General features: G+C 34.0%; 1 protein-coding gene across 1 annotated transcript; it reads left to right on the top strand.

Moving 5' to 3' along the window:
* Positions 1-15528: 15528 nt before the first annotated feature.
* Positions 15529-18301, top strand: LOC113273712 (LOB domain-containing protein 19-like). Its single transcript, XM_026523348.1, has 2 exons — positions 15529-16308; positions 17652-18301. Exons 1-2 carry the CDS (start codon positions 15994-15996, stop codon positions 18036-18038), a joined length of 702 nt encoding a protein of 233 aa, XP_026379133.1. The 5' UTR covers positions 15529-15993; the 3' UTR covers positions 18039-18301.
* The last annotated feature ends 1560 nt before the right edge of the window (positions 18302-19861 follow it).

Raw genomic sequence — 19861 nt, forward strand, 5'->3', positions numbered from 1 at the left:
GTTACACGATGAGTTCTATTTATAGGATTATTGAATCAAAAGTAAACCTAGAGTAGCAAAATATATTGACTAGGTAAACTAACTTATCCAGCTAGAATAACGGAGTTACTAGCCAGAATGCATAATCCTATGCATGACTTGGTCTTATAATTATCTTCTCCACACGTCGGTTGAATGCACCATAAGCTAACTAACCACCTCGGTGGCTAATATGTGTGCCATGTAATCCAACAATTAGTCTGAGTAACGTCACTAGGTACCAGATTTAGTACTTGAGGTACTGCAGTAGGTGAGCAATCAAATACGGAAGAATGGGGAGCATTTGTATGTGGTAATGTGGAACAATCTGTAAGAGCATCATTTGAGAGATTAGCACTGTTATAAGGAAAAGTGGTTTCGTGGAAAACCACGTCACGAGAGATGAAAATTGTTTTACTATCAAGGTCATAAATTCGATAACCTTTCACCCTAAATGGATAGCCACTAAAAATACCAGGTTTAGCACGTTGATCAAATTTGAGCTTAATATTAGTGTTACAGGTAAAACAAAGACAACCGAAAACACGTAAATTGGTATAGTCTGGCGTAACATTAAACAACATTTCACGAGGGGGTTTATGATATAAAATAGGAGATGGCATTTTATTGATCAAGTAAGTTGCGGCTAGGATACATTCTCCCCAAAAATGTAAAGTAAGGTTAGCTTGGGAACGCAACGCTCGAGCGACATTGAGTAAATGATGATGCTTGCGCTCGACAACGCCATTTTGTTGTGGAGTAGAAACACAATTTTTCTGATGGATAATACCATTTGTTGAGGGGTGAATTGTCCTACCCGTCCTAGCTACACCAAATGACTACACTTTTTAGGAATGGTATGAGAGAGAACTTGTTTTCCATTGTACTTTGTACCTCTTTATATATACTTTCTCAAAAGCCTCTCCTTTTATGACATCATGCCACATGTCCTAAACTCCTTTAATTACCATTAATGCCACTCCTTCTCTAATACAACCTCTTTATTTTCCTTTAATTCCCTCCTTATCCTTTTCACCTCATGGATACTTCTTAATGGACTTGGGCTTGAGTCCCCAAATCCCCTATATTTCATGTTGGGTTTGGCACCCTTTGGGGGCTCCCTAGCCTTCTTAAGGGGTTATGATTTTCATGTATCAACACCATTTGCGGCATTGTTGCAAATTTTTACATAGAAATTCAGCTCCATTATCAGAGCGGGCAGTTTGAATCTGAGGTATGAATATATCACTTGACCCAAATGATATAATGATGATATTTTGACCATATTGGTTACATACAAAATGGAAAAAATAATCTAAAAATTTTAATCATCAACGATGGTCAAAAAATATCTCGCACCACTAAAGGATGGAATTGTGAATAGTTCCCATATGTCGCAATGAATAACTTGAAAAGGACGAGATGAACGAGAACACTTCTGTTAAATAAAAGACGCGTTTGTTTAGCGCGTGTACATACATTGCAGAGGCCTTTAAAATGATAACTAATACAATCGAAATTGCGAACTAAAAACTTAAAAACGATCTAGACTAGGATGGCCTAAACGACAATGCCAAACGTCGAATGGCTTATTACTTCTAGGATTGAAAGCGCATAAGATGGACTTAGATGATAAATGCCTGCAATGAGTCTATCCTAACCAATCTCCTTCTTCGATTGAAAGTCCTGCAAGAAGCAAGAATTATTTATAAATGTGATGGAACATTTGAGAGAATTGGATAACTGACTCACAGAAATTAAGTTGAACTTAAAGTCCGGAACATGATAAACATTAGATTGATTTAAAGTGGGTGAGAATATAACTTCATCTATATGTTTCATTGATGCATGTGAGCCATCTGGGAGTTGAACAAATATATTTTTTTTGATGTTAATGATTATGAACTAAATAAAGAGAGTGATGCACAAACATGGTGGGTAGCCCCGCTATCAATGATCCAAGATTCAAGTAAAAAAGCTAAAGTTTTACCTGCAAAATTGACAGAAGGTGTTTGCTCTCCTCCTTCTAGTCCTAATAGAGCAAGCAAACGAGTATGTTGTTCGGCATGAAACTGGGCGCAACTTGATTGGCAGTTGAAGATGAGCTATGAATAGCCAAAATACTTTCCTGGGATTTTGGTGGATAGCCGTGTATCTTGTATCAAGTCTGCTTGGTGTGTCCATAACGGTTGCAATGATCACAAAAAGGTCTGGGACGCTTGTTGTTGTTGTTGTTTGATCGCAGAAAAGGATTATGACGATCACCTTTGAAGTTCAGAGCAGCGGATTCAACTTGAGCAGCAGAGCTAGTATTAATATTCTGTTGTTGTTCCTCTTGTCGAACAAGATTATAAATCTTGTTGACATGAGGGAATGGATCCATCAACAAAACATTGCTTCGAAGAGTTGCATAGTGATCATGAAGTCCCTGAAGGAATTTCATCAAGCGGTCCTGATTGTGACTATCAAGAAGATATTTTCCAGCACCACATGAGCAAGGTTCACGTGGACGGAAGGAGTCAAACTCATCCCATAAAGCCTTAATACGTGTATGGTAAGCGGAGACAGACAGATACTCTTGCTTGAGGGATGCAATAGCTTGTTTCAAATGGAAGAGTTTTGGCGCATTTGAATGAGCAAAGCGGGTTTTCAGATCTTGCCAAATAGCACCAGCAGAGTCCATATACATTATACTAGACTTAATTTCAGGGTTAACTGAGTTGAAAAGAAAACTACTTACAAGATCATTGCAGCGTTTCCATGCACGAAGTCAAGTTTTATCAGCTGGTTTCGGAATAGTACCATCGACAAAACCTTGTTTGTCTTTCGCACTCATAGCCATTGTGATTCCACGAACCCAACTGCAGTAGTTGTCACCTGTTAATATTGGAGAAAAGAATAAAACATAAGGATTGTCTGAAGGGTGGATGTAAAATGGATCGGAATAAGCACTTATTACACCCGAGGAAGACGAATCCATAGCTACAGTAGTATACATGCTGATGAAATTGATTGAATGAAAAAATCTGAAGTTGGATAGGATCAATAAAACTGATTGAAGGTGGATCGGGCCTATTGCTCTATAGATAACATCAAAGATTTAACAGAGACTAGAGTTTTGTGTTTCTCACTTGGTGTGAGTTGTGCTGATTCCATTGATTTATATAGAGAAGATTACAAGAGATAAAGATACGTATACAACCAATTTGACTCAATCCTAATAATATTTGAGCTTATCTAATTTAGAGATAAAGCTTATCAAAGTAAACAAATAAATCCTAACTATATACTAGATTACAACAACTAGATACACAGGCGAATCCATTCTGTAATTCGATTACATGCCTATGGATGCTTGTGTTGATCTTGTGAACTGAAGACTTATGTACGTGTGTCCATTCTGTTATTCGATTACATACGTGTGGTCGCTTGTGTACTGAAGGATTCTTTACGTGTAATAAGTACCTCAACCCGATTAATATAAGCGGGTACAAAAAAGTAAAGGACAATTCGTCAAACCCAATACAACAAGTAACAAGCTCACAAAGGCCGGAATAAAAAATCTCGTAATGCTAGCACCATATTTGCTGTTAGACCTAATATTTTTGTGTTTGATTCGGACCAAAAGAATGTTTGTAATTTTACGTTTTTAATGAGGCTTATCAAACTTTTTTTTTTTGTTTTGTTTTCAAAGACTGTTGTATTTCATTCTCTCCATATGCAACATATTGCTACCAGAATGTTATTCCATACTCGACTAAGTCTTTCGTCACCCCAATTAAACTTCCAAGACTTTACATTTGTGATGACATTTGAATTGTAAGTTTAACAAAAATATAATCCTTCAACAAAGTAATCATAAATTATCAGTGTCCTCCAACATTCATAGAATAAATGCGAACTAGTTTCATTGTTCTCATCATAAAAACAACATAAACTAGAAACATTCATACCCCTTCTTAAGAGCTTATCCGTCGTCATTATCCTATCATGAGAAATAAGCCAAAGAAAAAAGTTGATTTTGCAAGGATACTCTCGGCTCCATACAACCTCGGTTGGAAAATTGGATCACCTTGGTTTTCGCTCCTAATACCATCCTTAACCATATATTGACCATGATTATTTCGACCCAAACTTGGCTATCCAAAACACGTTATTGAATTGATATGGAAGAAAGAAGATTTGATATAGTTGTAAAACTTCACTTGAAATGGTTTTAGAGTATCTTTGCCTAGACATAAACCCCCACCTTCTACAACCTTCTCCAACTTCATAAATACTAGACGTCACAAACTCCTTGGTCCTTGAAGCTTCATATGCCACATATCACATAATCTTCCTTCACCAAGCCAAGTATTTTCCCAAACTCTAGTTTATTTACCCGCTCCGATCTTGAATCTAATACTTTTGTTAAAATCTTCAAGCTCTTTATATATATTAAGTCACAAGCTACTACCTTTTGATCCTTTGGGTTGGAGAGTTTCCCAACCGGTAAATGCTTCACCAATTTTTTTTTAACTATAGTCTTCCTCCACAGCGCATATTTCTCTACGCCAAAATGTCACCACCATTTTTTAACAAAGCGAGTTCACTTGTTTAGTTCTTCTTATACCAAGACCGTCTTTTTCTTTGGTTTTGAAGACAACTTCCAACCAATATTATGAATTATTTTCTTATTTTAATCATCCCATAAGAAACTTCTCACAACTTTATCAATTTTCTTAGTTATGGAGCATAGAACAAGAAAAATAGAGAGTTAATAAATGGATAGACTAGCTAAAACACTTTTGATGAGACTAACTTATTCCCTCTTGAAATTGTTTTTCCATTCCAAGAAGTAACTTTTTTACTTAATAATAGTGATAAAATTTTGTTACTACCACCATTATTATTACTATTATTATTATACTTTTATCCTATTGTTGATGGAAATGTTGGTGGAACATATTAATTAATTTGAATGTAATTTTGTGACACTTTCAGTGGATTATTCCATATTGATGAATTTCTTTTTACACCATTTGATTATAAATTAAAAAAGGCTTAACTTACCGAATTGACTGGATTCTTACATGGACAAATTTGGCAACTGGCTGTAAAACTCATGTTTTATTAGCCATAATTTTTACAACCAGGTTACAACAGAAATTTTACAAAAAATACTTGGAAATGGCATTTGCATTTCCAATTCTTTTAACCAATTCTATCATTAATACCCAACTGGGCACTCTAATTCGTTTAACTGTTGGAAAAAGCTGAAAGTTCTTCTCTTTGTCTACAACAAATGTTCATTTATGGAAATGACAGTCTTTCCGAACAAAAATCCCGTAATATACCCCTGCAAGAGAGAAAATAGGAGCCCGCATTACACCAATGCTAGAAAAGTTGCTAAACCGCCATTGGATTTTAACTTAAAATTTATTGCGTGATTAACGCAGTGAGTCTAGAATTGTACATTTATTTAGGAGTATTTTGATTTGAGGGTCCTTTTTATTGGCTCTAATGAGACAAGTGTTTCCAGGAAACAAAAAAATGTTAATTTTATAAACCACTTAGGATCCATTTGGTGCGCTTAAATCAGAGGTAATTAGAAGGTGTAGTTCTGTCAAAGGGAATAGTCAAGGGGTTGCATTCAATATTGGGTATTTGACAACGATCTAATTATTCGAATATCAATTACATGGAGTTCCTACTACATCAAAAAGGCTATATTTAATATTTATCTCTTGAGGTGTGCATAATTAGATATATTTTATTTTATTCTTTTTAAATATTCTTTTTTTACTATTAATGTTTAGCTTTAATTTTTTTTACTTGGATTCTTTAAATATTATTTTATTATATTTTTCAATTTTTTAATAATTAATTTTCTTTTTAAAATGTTCAATTTTAATTTACTTCTTTTATTATTATTAAATTATTATTTTCTTAGTTTTATTTTTACTATAATTTTTTGATTTGTTGGTTTATTTTATAAAAATTAATATATTAAACAAAAATTATTTCTAATTTTTTTATTTGTTATTCCATTATTTTACTCTTGTTAAATATTCATTTTAGTTTTTTTTTCTGTTATTTTTTTATATGTATTTTTGGTTTTTTATTAATTATTATTATCATTTTATTATTTGTTTTTTAATATTATTTTATTATTTCTATAACTTTTTTACATTTTTAAAAATTATATTCTTTTATTTATTTATTTAAAACTTTTATTTTTCTTGTAATTAGATTTTAAATTGAAATTCCATCTTTGTATTACATCCATTTTGTTTTCATGCCAAACACTAAACATTGAACTACATGTAGTTTTAATGCATGACCCTACAACTACATGGAACTGTCAATGTCTTGCATAGCTAATACTCGTGTGCCAAACGTACCCTTAAAGAATCTTAAAAATTTCATCCCATTGTGAGCTTGTGAGGTGAAAGTAAGAAAAATTGAACAATAGATTTAGAAAATCTCCATAGTTAGAGGCCTAGAGGTATTTTTTGAGGCCTAGTCAAAAAGGTTCATTAGAAATTAATTTCACAAAATTCCTTAGCCAACTATTTTCTTACTACTCATTTTATCCCTGATTAATTAATGTTAATTAATCATTTTAGGTGTTAATTAACCATGTTAGATGTGAGATCAACTAATGTAAATGGATCTTCAAAACATCGAACAACTAAAAATTTTGATTTTTTTTCTCGAAAACGCTATCCATAATCGGTTTACGTTCATGCACTCGTAAACTGATTCTGGGTTGCTATTTTGGTATTCATGAAGGACATCAAGAATCGTTAAAGTATATATAGATAAAATCTGATTCTTATAATCGGGGTTTTTGGCGTCATGTATAAACCGATTGTTTTATTTTCGTAAGAAAAAATAATTGATTTATACTATCGTTCACTTCAAATCTACTCTTTTTCATATGAATCACGGATGCACTTAGCATGTGCATCAAGCCGTTGAACCCCTAGGCAATTCTAGTGGGCGAGTTATAGTCTCGTGAGGGTTTACATATAGATCCACCCACAAAATCTACGTAAAAACTTCGAAACTATCAATCTTCATCGGAGGAATCCGAGTCCGACTCTCCCACCATAAAGTCCCGGGCATACTCCGGAACTTTGGAAACCATGAAGTGATAGCTTTCATCAAATGTGAATGCTTCTCCCTTTTCCTCAAAGTACTGCGCTTTCACGACTTCATGCTACAAAAACGCAACATAAACTTACTTTGTTAGTTACAAAATGATAAAAATAGATTACGTAAAATAAACCATAAAAATAATTACAAATTGTTGAAAGGACAAGCTAAAGTGGCTAGCGTTCAAAATCCGTTGTTGGATTGCTATAAAAGCGACTATCGCATTTTGGATGACTTGGTGCCGATCATGGCTTTGTTGAAGACTTCTTCTCTTCGGGTTCAAACAATCTTGCCTATATTTGTTATATATCTTCGTCCAAAAGGTTTCGGATTCTACCCTTATGGGGAAGTGATCTACAACTCGACTTTTAGCGTACCATGCTTTGATGATTGCCAAATTTCGACGGAGTCAAATGATGTCATGCTTGTATGTGGATGTATGAAATGAATAGTTGTAGAATATATGGAGTTGGAGCAAATAAAATGAGAAAGTTTGAGGCAAATTATGTTCGGGGATGAGGTCTATTTATATAGAGAAAGAACCCAACGACTAGTTTTTCGGAAAAAGTGAAATAATTTAGCACAATCGGTCTTCTCGAATATCCAAAACAACCGATTATATTTTTATGCTCATCAGAATCGGTCTTTATGTTTGGAAACATAAACCGATTGTGCCTGAAAATCAACAAAAAAAATTGAACTTTTCAAATCGGTTTATATATTTGCACATGTAATCCGATTATGACTAAAAAAATATACAGAAATCTGACGTTTCTGAGGCATGAAGAATCGGATTATACTGATACCCACATAAACGGATTCCATGATGAAGCCTCAAAATCGGTTTATAAATGTTGTCATATACCCCGATTGTTTGCATGTATTTGCAAAACAAAGTTTGAATCATGCATAAACTTGTTTTACCATAAACCATTATACACGTAATTATAATTAAAAATGTAAGTGCATTAAATTCATAAACCCAATTTACCATAGTTAAATTCAAACCGGAATCATCCAAAAATAAACCCTAATCATCCGTAAAAGTGTTACCATTAAACCACTAAAAATCTTAAAAACTTAAAACTTAAACTTATAATATCTAAAAGAGAGCATCAACATCATGCAGCACCAGCATCAGGAGCAGCAACAACATCACCACCAGCAGCTTCTGCTGCAGCTTCAGCCATTTCTGCAAACAGATTCATATTTCTGTTGTATGACCTCCGAGCTACAATTGCATCCCTCCTTCTCCTGGAAAACCTGATGAGCTCAATGGGCTCTTCATATGCAAGCTTGTCGACCAGTGCCAGTGCCTGCTCCAAATGGGTCTCCCTGCCGTATCCGAACTTGTACAAGCTTCTAGGTATAATAGCCTCTAGTTTCCTGTCAATATCCTCCTGTTGGAGCTCTCGAGAATAAAAGGCTAAGTGACGGAAGCCCATAAAAAAAATCTAGTTCAACAATCGGTCCATAGGACAACTTATGTAATCCGATTCTTACAAGAAAAATACAAAGAAAATGAAACCATAAGAATCGGTGGACATACACATATATAAAAACTAATTGTGATATGGAATCTGAATAGACAATTTCTATAATTGATACATTAACCACGTACATAAAAACCGAATGTAGGTTCGCAGAGTTCAGAAAAAATTTGTACCCATAATCTATTTATGCTAATACACTTATAAACCGATTCTGGTGATGTCTTTATATATTCTGATTTATACCTAGAATCGGCTGATGCTAATCATCTTATAAACCGATTCCTCTGCATGCTCTTCATGGAATGAAGAAAAAAAACCCAGAATCGGTTGATACGATAGATCTACATAAACCGATTCTGGGTAATTTTCAAAATTGGGGTTTAGAACATCTAAATCAATGAATAAATGGTAACAATAATAGAACGGGTTGATGGATATTTACCTTTTCTTTGTTGGATCGTTGATTGTTGGACATGAAGACCAAAAAGAATAATAATTGATAAGGGCTTATGGAATTTGGAAAGATTAAATTAGAATAAAAAGTTTTTCTTTTTGTTTTATGTTTTTAAGTTTTTGGTTTTTTGGTGAAAATAATAATGGATTTGTATTTACATGGATTAGTATTAGGATTAATTTGACTAGATTTATCTTTTTTATCAAATTTAACACTCCATACACCCATTTACAAAATGGAAGTAGAAATTAATAGACCTCAAATAAAACCTGTAGGCCTTAAACTACGGAGGTTAGAAAATTGCTTTTTAAGTGTCCACACAAATAATTAATTATACTTGCTTAGAAATTTAAACTACATCCCACTTATTTTATTTTGATGAATCTTTATATCAATAATGCACCACCTGACAATGAGATCCATCGAGTGATATCTTCTATCACCAAATTATGATAGGCATCAAAACTACCGTTATTAAATGAAATCCAAACCATTCATCAACAATTGTGTTCCCTTCTATAATTCCTATAAAAATCTTTGATATTCACAGTCCGCGGGGAATTTCCATCCGCTCTCACCCACTAGGTTTTTGCTATGCATATATATTTGAAAACCAATTATGATCGTCTCCAAGATTATGTTGTTGTTCGAGAATGCATTCAATTTTCTCCGGCATCCCATATGTTTCTCAGCTATAAATTTTGTTGATTATGTTAGTTACTTTAGTTCTGGTTAGGTTTAAGAAACAACAGCTGCTAAGGTACGTAAAATCAGATTTTTAAGTAAGCTGATATGTTACTTTTTATTTAGAAAGCTTAGTGACTGATGGTCGGGGTGCTTCATCAAAGAAATCGTATATAACATCTCATGTTGATACATAATAGCATCCGTTTAATGTGAGGTCGGAGGAAACACAATTTACATGCATTTTTTTCATGAAAAATTAATTTAGGAAACCAGTTTGTAAAATCATGACTTAGATGGTCAGTAATAGAAGTAACTCCTGAGGGCATTTCTATTTGTAACTTTGTTACCTTTATACTGAAGATGGAGTATCCCCGCACTCCTATCTTCACACTATTTCACACTTTGCACATTTGTTGATTTTTTTTTTTTTACAAAAACCAAATATTAACGTATTTGAAACTAATATTTTTTGGATATGTTTGTGTTACAAAACTCTAAATACCCGCAAAATACAAACACATTTCGAAATGTACAATTAACTTCACCATCTTCCAATCTTAATTTTAACGGTTGAAAGTTCGTTGATTTTCGACTATTAATTTTCAAAGTAATAGATGGTAGAGTTACACATTTCGGCACGTGCTCATTTTTTGTAGGTACATAGAATATTGTAAGACGAGCATATCCTAAAAAATTAGCTCCGCTGGTTATGAAAAATATCTCCCACATTATGAGATAGTGTGAATTTAAGAGTGTGGAGATCTTTCTTCCGGAAAGCATATCTTCCTTAAAACATATGTTCTAAAGTCTCTCTAGCGGTTATGTACATAGTGAGATCTAAGTTCTGGTGGGCCGCATACTATTTTGAAGATAAATTATCCCAATAAACGTACATAGGGCTCTAAAAGCTTGGCCATCCATTAAAGCGTAAAAAACGGTGTTTATTGGATCATGCAAATTATCTTTTGAATTATTTCATATTATTGCATCTCCGAGGAAGATACGTATAGCAAGTGAATTTCATTAATTTTTATACGAACGTTTGGTAAATCACCCTTAAATATTTTCAGATAATTTTTAACCATGAAAGTTTGTTGATTATTCATATTTAGAAGATGATATTGAAATTAACTCGTTAGCCTCCTAGTTTAGCGACTTACCATCCTCTACTCTCTCAGAAAAAAACACCTAAAATTTTTCAAGTAGCTTCTATCCCTTTGCTCATATCCGGTTCTTTTTAGATTAGAACTGAGAAAAGAAGTTATTTTATTTTCATTGCTAATTTTAGTATAAGGTTTCAATTTTATTATGATTTTGATGTCATTTGACATTTTTGTTTTCGCTTTTTGAGCGATTATATCTTTGCTTTTGTGCGACTATGTCTTCACCTTTATGGTGATTCATTTTTATATCCAATGTGATTATTTCAAGGTATTTTCCTTAGTTTGTGGTTTTTTATTTTGGATTATTCAAGAATATCAATGATTCAGCTTGAGGACAATTAACCTTCAATCTAAAAAATTTGGGGCATCTGGGTTCTTCTCAAACAACGTTTAGAAAAAATTACTTGTCTTTTTTAGAAGCATTTCTTGTTGATGAAGACAATTATCTTACCTGGTCGATATTTATTCCGGTTTATACTATTCTTCCTCCTCTCTACAAAAATTGGATATTATTGCAGTTCTACGCTCTTCCTCTTCGCGATTTATTCGTAATTTGTATATATATATATATATATATTGTATTTATGTAACTTCTCTTTTGTCATGAAATAAAATGTTATATTACATCAAGAAAAATAAAATAAAAATTTAGCGACTTACCAATTGACCTACTTTGATAACTGACAATTTATTTATTTATTTGTTTAATCGTACACGTGCAATCATGGAGTAATATCTGTTAGAGCACTACTCGGTCGAACTTGCAAGTTTTGTTATCTCAAGCTTGTTGTCAAATTTAGTTGTACAAAACTATATCTTGATTTCTAGTCTACATATTATCCAGGTCTCGGACTAGGATTAAAAGTGTGTAGTTGAGTATCATACATCACTGAATCACCTATTGAAGACGGAAGACAGTCGAAGACATTTGGAGAACTTCATCAACAAAAGGTGTGTGAAGACTGGACCAACCTATTACTCAAATATTCAGCTTTCTATCTTTGAGACTAAGTTGTATGACTACCTGGATTTTAAACATTGCATAGAAGAAGTTTCTAGTCAAGCTTGTCTTGTTAAATATCTCAAAATATGATTCGAAGCAATAGTCATTCATATAGTTGATGAATTTAGTTAAGAACAATTTAATCTTTATGAACTAAGTTGTGATTCAAGTTAATCATTTGAAAATAGCTCGAGAGACGATATTCGCCATTGATGTCATTTGGGAATGTTTCAAATCGATTAGAAGATAGTAATAGAACTACTGAAAATCTGGATACACGGATGGTATACGTACCCAGTAAACATACAGGTGTTACAATATTGGTTCCGGATCAGTGGTATGCATACTCAATACGCGTACCAGCTTAGCTGTAGTTCGGTAACGACTCATGGTACACGAACCCAGTGCGCATATCAAAATAGCCTAAGTCCGTGAATTGACTTATGGTACACGTACCCATTACGCATACCAGTCTGAGTTCGGAAACTAACTTATGGCACAGTACCCAGTATGCATACAAAAATAGTATGTCCGAGAATTGCGTTAAAGGTACATATACCCAATACACGTACCTTGGCAGTCTGAGTTCATGAATCGGGTCTAGGACACGTACCCGGAACAAGTACTTACCCTGATGAATATTTTCAGATGGATTCAAACTATTTCTAGGATATGTTTGGCATTTGATTAACTCTCGAAAACACCTCTAAGACATATTTGATCTCTTAATCACTTATGATTGTGCATCGATATTAAAGTCTAAAACGTTTTTTATATGCGCTAAAAAAATTTGTGAACGCCAGGAAGGTAATGAAGATCCTATAAAAATTCATCTAGTTCCTACACATATCCTCTACAGCCAGGATATCTACCAGAAGAACAAAGTTAAGCATCTACAAGTTATTAAAATTTCGGAGGAGAAATCAATTCAGAGTTTGATATATTTACACATTATTGTTAATAATAGTGGAGATAATGAAATATGTTTAGCCACAGACAACATAATCATTTATTTGAATTAAAATTATTTTCAGATTCAATTGTTCAATCAATTTTATTATTTTTTTGAACGGCTCAATCAGATTTATTTAATTTATCTATTGTGCTTGAAAGTGTATTTAAACATGTAATATATGCAAATCCATGTGATGAGGCATGAATAATTTTTACAACAAGATACACGAATTAATTGTGAGATATTTTATTGTAGCGGTCGGCATGGTTGTTTAATGCCGACGGTTTGAATCGGCATGGTATTTTAGATTTTTTCAATGTCCTGAACTACAGTATAATATCCTCGATTAATTCACGCATCCCCCAATTGTTGGCTTGTTTTTTATGAAGGCATTTTTTGATCGATACGTATAGACTAAGAGATCATTCGGTCAGTTATGTACAATATTGGTCAGTATCATCAACAAGACTATATCGTATCTATATTTATGAGGACCGATACGATACCATGGCGAAACAAGATTATGGGTGGAGCTAGGCCATGCCAACCCTAGGTTCGATAAAGTAGTCATTGGGAAAATTTATCTACTTTTCTCCGGGATGATTATGATTATAAAAAGGAAAAGATTAGATCGAATGAGTTAGATAATTGATCGTTTAATCCGCAGACGTGTATTCAATTTGAGAGACTAATTATTGTCTTTGTCTCAACTTTGATAAACTCTTAAAATTAATATAATGATGATGATTTTGCTTTATAACTTTTAAGACCGTGTGCATGATTATTGACTTAAAAGTCTTAATGTCTAATTAGCACATCTTTATCTCTAAGACAATTGTTTAGTACATTACTTTTGCTATCGTCGAATTCTAATTTCTAAGTAAGGACTTCATATCAATCAGTCTTTCTAATTCTCTGAGACAAAATTCTTATTCTGAAAAGTGAACATGTTTAACTCCTGATTAAAAGGGCAAAACCAATTGATGATAGGTGATTAGGTACGATAAACTTGTTTGCAACAAGTAATTTGTACTGTATGTATTCTCTCGCCATACATCCATCCACTGTGTTTATTATGTACAGTTCTCTCCATATTTTTCTTTGTTTCCTATTCTTTTCTTCTTCTCGTCGTCACCCTCACGGATATCAGACAAGAACCGAACGGCGCGGCCGTACCCTTGTTTCCGAACTTCCATCAGTAGTCATTTAATGCACAGCAAGAGAGAGATATTTTTTCAAATCTCTGAAAAAGAGACTAATTGTCTCTCAATCACCCACAAATTTGACAGACGGGTAGAGAGAGTCAAATCTGTTGGATTTAATGCATCATCACCAAGATATATGCACACCAACGTGTCGATCAGACAGATGAGGATTGAGATTTTGAGAGTATGGCAGTGGTACCAGTATGAACTATGAAATGCATGGTTTCAACATCTAAACAGTTGTGGTATGGTTTTTCGCGCTTTAATATTACCAGTCAATAGTGCGGCTTGACCATCACCATCTCCTTTCACAGGCGCATGGAACAACAAACTTAGCTATACCTAGCTAGCTTAGCTATGTGTATCTCTATCTCTTTGTTCATAAAAGTGGTACGTACTGTTTTAGTTTTGGGTCAGAAAAAGGTACAATGGAAGATATGGTAGATAATGAGGAGAAGAACCCTACGTATGGCCTATGTCTGCTCTACAATCTATACTAATGATTTTCATGAAAATGGGTCATATCAGTCGATGAGATCGAGATGATCTGACTTAAGTTCCAAAATCTCACTCTATTTCTATGCTTAAAAACAATGGTCAAATTCTGAGTCAAGGTTACTTAAAATGGGATTCCTTTCATGCATTAAATGTTTCACTGAAAACCTCACACTCGTAGAAGCAAGAGCACATTTGCATGCAAAAACTCTACTGCAAACAAAAATTCGGAATAGTACTGGTCTTGATGATGGTATTAGTATTACTTCTTTTTTTTCTTTACGTATTTGATGTTCAACTTTGCATTTATACACTGTGGTTGAAATGACAAGAGAGAGTAGTGGTCTTGAGCGCAAGATTTGATAGAATTCGACACACACCACGTGTGGCTTAGGGTTTGCACGTGGACATAAGCCTACTACGGCGGTTGGAAGAAGTTTGATTACACTGTGCATCTCTATCTTTGCTTCACGCAATCATGTTTGCAAGGTTGTCTAGAATGGATATATGTGATCTTTTGCCGTGGCTTTAAAGTTTCTACTTATATTTCAAACACCACCCTCCACCTCCACTCCGACTTAGTATTTTAAGTCCTTCTCTAGTAACCCACCACCAAAATTTCTTGGAAAAATTGCAGAACAATCCTATTATTAGAATCCGATTTACAAAGTAGTCATACTGTTACAAACTATTAACAAAATGATCATACTTCCGTTAAATAGAGAGTTAAGTGGTGACTTACAGTTAAATATGATAATGAAATTACCTACATATCCTTTCATACATAACTTCAAATTCTACTTTCACTATAATTTTTTGAAGGTGGTGGTGCTATTTGTAAATGGTGTGCCACCGCTTACATATCGTTACATCGCATTCAGGTTCGTTAGAACGCATTCAGGATCGTTACACCGCATTCAGCTAAAGGGTTCATCGCTTCTCCTCTGGGGTTTAGTGAAGATTCTTAAGCTTCCACCACCACCACCGCTTCATCACCACCACATCAACCAATTTATTAAATGAAAAGGGTATTTTGAAGGAGGGTATTATGGAAAAAGTTAACACCGTTTTATTCAGAAATGTTAAACCGAATGGAAGTGTGACCATTTTGTAATCGAAATACAAAAATACCGTCATTTTGTGAACGAATTACAAAAAATACGACCATTCTGACCCAAATTTCTTTAAATGGAGTACTAAAATACAAAGCCATCTCTCTCTTTCTTTCTCTTCTTTCTCTATATACCGTACCGTAGTCTATTAAATGGTCTAAGAAATAGAATTGTTGTCTCTTTATTTAAGAGGATATTGCTATATAAATAGAGAGAGACAGAGGTTTGTAGGAAGAGAGAAGAAAGTATAGTGGATGATCATAATAAGATGATGATGAGCAGTGGAAGCAGTAGCAGTAGTAGCAGCAATGGAGGTAATGGGCCATGTGGTGCATGCAAATTTTTAAGAAGGAAATGTGTAAAAGGGTGTATTTTTGCACCATATTTTGATTCCGAACAAGGTTCAACACATTTTGCTGCAGTTCATAAGGTTTTTGGTGCGAGTAATGTTTCAAAGCTTTTGTTACGTTTGCCTGCTCATAAGCGTGTTGATGCTGTTGTTACTATCTGTTACGAAGCTTTATCTCGTATTCGTGATCCTGTTTATGGTTGTGTTGGTCATATCTTTGCTCTTCAACAACAGGTAATCATCAACCAAACATGATTTTTGCTTTCAGTACTTAACAACTTTTATGTCTTGATACTTGGTTTGAGTAGAGTCATATATTGATTTCATTGATGAACACACTTTTGAAATCCTTGTTTGTTTCTAGCTGATACATGCATGATCCCTTATTATTTTGTTGATTGGTTTTGTTTTGTGTGTTGGAGATATTTAATGTGTTAGGTTATAATTCAAGTCACTTATGTATAAACAAGTGATTTTGTTTTGCTTGCCGGAGCTAACAAGTAAACTTAGTATAAGTCAAAAAAAATTAAGTTGTTTTGGATTTATTTTGTGAGTTTTTGACTTGATTTTAATTTATGGTCTCGAGGTATAAACAATTCTATGTTCTCTTGAGCAGTAGAGAAGCTTTAATTGCTTGACGTAAGTCACCTAACCATGTACAAATCCAAATGTAGATGGTTTACTACATTTTAACGCGTCAACTTGTCTAGATTAGTACCATTTTGTGAAGGAACTATTAATAGATAAAACTATAATCTATCAAAAAAAAAATCTTATTCTTCTATGCCTTAATGTGGGTACTAGTCCCCTTGATTAGCTAAAAAGATTACAGACTAACTTTTGAATTGGTTCCAAATGGCTCGACAAAAATGATATTGATTTGGTTCTAAATGTTAGACGAAAAATAGACAGGGTGTTTTGGAAAAATAGGCGTATCCAACATTGTCACCAAACCGAACTTTGGTGTTCATTGAATGTGATTAGCACAAGTCTTATTCCATTTGTGTAGTTTCTTTTAGCTTTCGGTGAAAAAATGATTCTTTCACTTATTAGTCTTTGTTAAAGACTGTTCATTGATGATTAGTGTTGGAATAATAAAAAAAAAAAAGAAATTTATTTATGTACTATGTTAGATTAGGTTGAAATCCACTTGATTAAATGACCTCAGATTAACTAAGGCTTGTTTCTCTTAACTTTTGTGTAAACTTTATTGTCTCAAATTATTGTGGACTCAGTTGATACATATCCAATGTGCTCTACGATTATTGTTTCTGTTGTTACTTATCGTCTGTGAAGTGTGAACCCTATAGACCATCCCCATGGGGGTGATGAAGGGTGAAGACTAGTACTGTAGTGTAGCTTCATGACATTTGGATTTCAACCAAGGGTGATGACCTCAAAATTCTAGTTTGTTTCTGTTAATGTTTAATCCAGACGATTCCATACTATAAAACCAACTAATCTCGTTTGAGAATCTCGTTTATTATTGAACAGCACCTTTTCTTTTTTTAATTGTCTGCATGGACCGCACATGAAAATTTTAGCACAATATAACAGTATTGTTGCGGATAATGTAGGTGGTGAACTTGCAGGCAGAGTTGGCATTTGTTCAAGCACACCTCTCAACACTAGAGCTCACATCTCATCAGCAGCATTCCTTCGTCTCTTCACCAACTCCATCTTCTGCACTGACAACCGTTCATGCGTCATCAGACATGCTTTCATCTGAAACATCTAATATGTCAACACTGTTTACCTCTTATCAGTCACAACATCAGCAGTTGGATGGGATTCCGACAATGTTAGATACCAGGCGGTATTGCAACCCACCAACTATTGCTGCTCAATATCAGCAGCAACAAAACAATGTCGACGGCGATGGAGATCTTCAAACACTTGCAAGAGAATTTTTGTCTAAATACTTCCCTGAATCTGCAAAACTTCAGACATCAAATTCTTGGTAGTGCTGAATGATATGGTAAAACTAATGTAGTGATCAACTTTTGGTGCTTGTAGGCAATTTAGATCTTCCTTTATAGTAGTTATTATTAACCTAACTTCTCTGTAAGATATCATCAGGTTGGTTAACTTGCAACTTTCGTTTCTTGGGCATCAGGAAAATCCATATATTATCCATACCTATATATATACTATATGGTTTGTCCACAAAGCTTATTCCGATTACCAGCAAAGAGCCAGCCGAAGAGGTACATTTCTGGAGTTTAGACTGTGCATGCATGTTTAATAAGAAAGCTAGATGGGTATTGCTACCATGCTTGGCATCACACTACATCCATGAATATGCAAACTTTATGCAAACCTGGTACGAATTACTCGTAGATAGATTAATACTCCCTTGGAGTAATTAAATTAAGCAGACCATCTGACCATGTACAAAGTGTTTGGACCTTTCAAGTTTGCCACATATGAAGCGACCCAACAACTCAAATGTTTAGGCCCTGGGCTACTAAGCCAACAAAATGTTAGGATCCGTGTCTGATGTTATGCTTTCCAAAATACAAATGGTTTGCGCTATACGAAAATGTGGTTTACGCTTAAAAGCCAGCCAAATTTTATGGGATGTCTCAGCGGAAAAGCTAACCAAATGCCGGTCTTATATTTTTAACCTTACAGAAATTTGTACATGTTTATCCTTAGGTTAAAAAAATTACTAATCACTTTCCTTTTATACAAACTCTCTGAGCCATCACTTCATTTTCATCCCCATGCATGAACAAGAAAAACACTGATCTCAACTCTCACTTCCTCCGAATCCAAACATAATCGGAGATCAAATAACTGTTGATTCAAAAAACCTTTAATGCTATCATGGCAATCATCAAAACAGTAGCAAGATAATCAGATGTAGGTGATCCCCACACAGGTATTGCCGCCTTTTCTACAAACCCTAATGTTGCTGAACCTAAAACCCCTGACCATGGAAAAGCTGATAAAGATGAAGATAATTGGCCGATTATAGAACTGTTTGGTCGGGAAAGCTGATAAAGATGAAGATAATTGGCCGATTATAGAACTGTTTGGTCGGGATCGTAAAAGGTATAAAAACATTCTTCGAATAATATTTACCATTTTCAATAATTTTTCAACTATGTGCATGTATAATTTGGGATTTGAAAATTATAGCTTCAAATATATCTGGTTCGTTGATGATCAAAATGCTTAAATTCGAACTTATAGACAATGTATATGACTCAAATTAATTTTGGGAATAATATTGAGGAACAAATTGATGTTAATTTTAATTTTTCTATTGGATTATGGTTGCAGTAGAGTGAACATAGTTATACTCGCGGATTGTACAGTAATCTGAACAGTGTTTTTGGGTTGATTTTTGGTATATGGTTTAGATGGAATTGTAATTCTAAGTTTGTTAGACCATCCACAATGTTGCCAAGAGATGCATGTATGCTGTAATTTTGCTCACGGTGGTCCTTACTAAAGCTAAACTAAAGAATATGTGCTATAATTGAATGCCAAATCAGCATTCTCAAATAAGAATTGCCAAATTTAGCAATATGACAAGGACTAATTCTGAGAACTGGCCTAACTTTAGGTTAGTAATTACATGTTCTGCAACTAACTTTATTTAGTCTGATTTATTATCGGTTGTTGCTTTTCTGTTAGCTTAATAAATTGATCAATAAACATGGATGTTATAGTGTTAAATTTAATTATTACATATCATACTATAATTTTAGAAAAAAGAAAAATAGTTCTTAACTAAACAAGCTGATACTCCTCTAGGTGATCGTCTTGGTAAGAATTT

The sequence above is a fragment of the Papaver somniferum genome, chromosome 4 (genome assembly GCF_003573695.1).
Source record: "Papaver somniferum cultivar HN1 chromosome 4, ASM357369v1, whole genome shotgun sequence".
Lineage (NCBI taxonomy): Eukaryota > Viridiplantae > Streptophyta > Magnoliopsida > Ranunculales > Papaveraceae > Papaver > Papaver somniferum.

Bases quoted from the DNA above. Each gene is read 5' to 3' on its own strand.
- LOC113273712 (XM_026523348.1), top strand. From the start codon at position 15,994: ATGATGATGAGCAGTGGAAGCAGTAGCAGTAGTAGCAGCAATGGAGGT. The intron at 16,309-17,651 runs GTAATCATCAAC...CGGATAATGTAG, and splicing joins TCTTTGCTCTTCAACAACAG to GTGGTGAACTTGCAGGCAGA.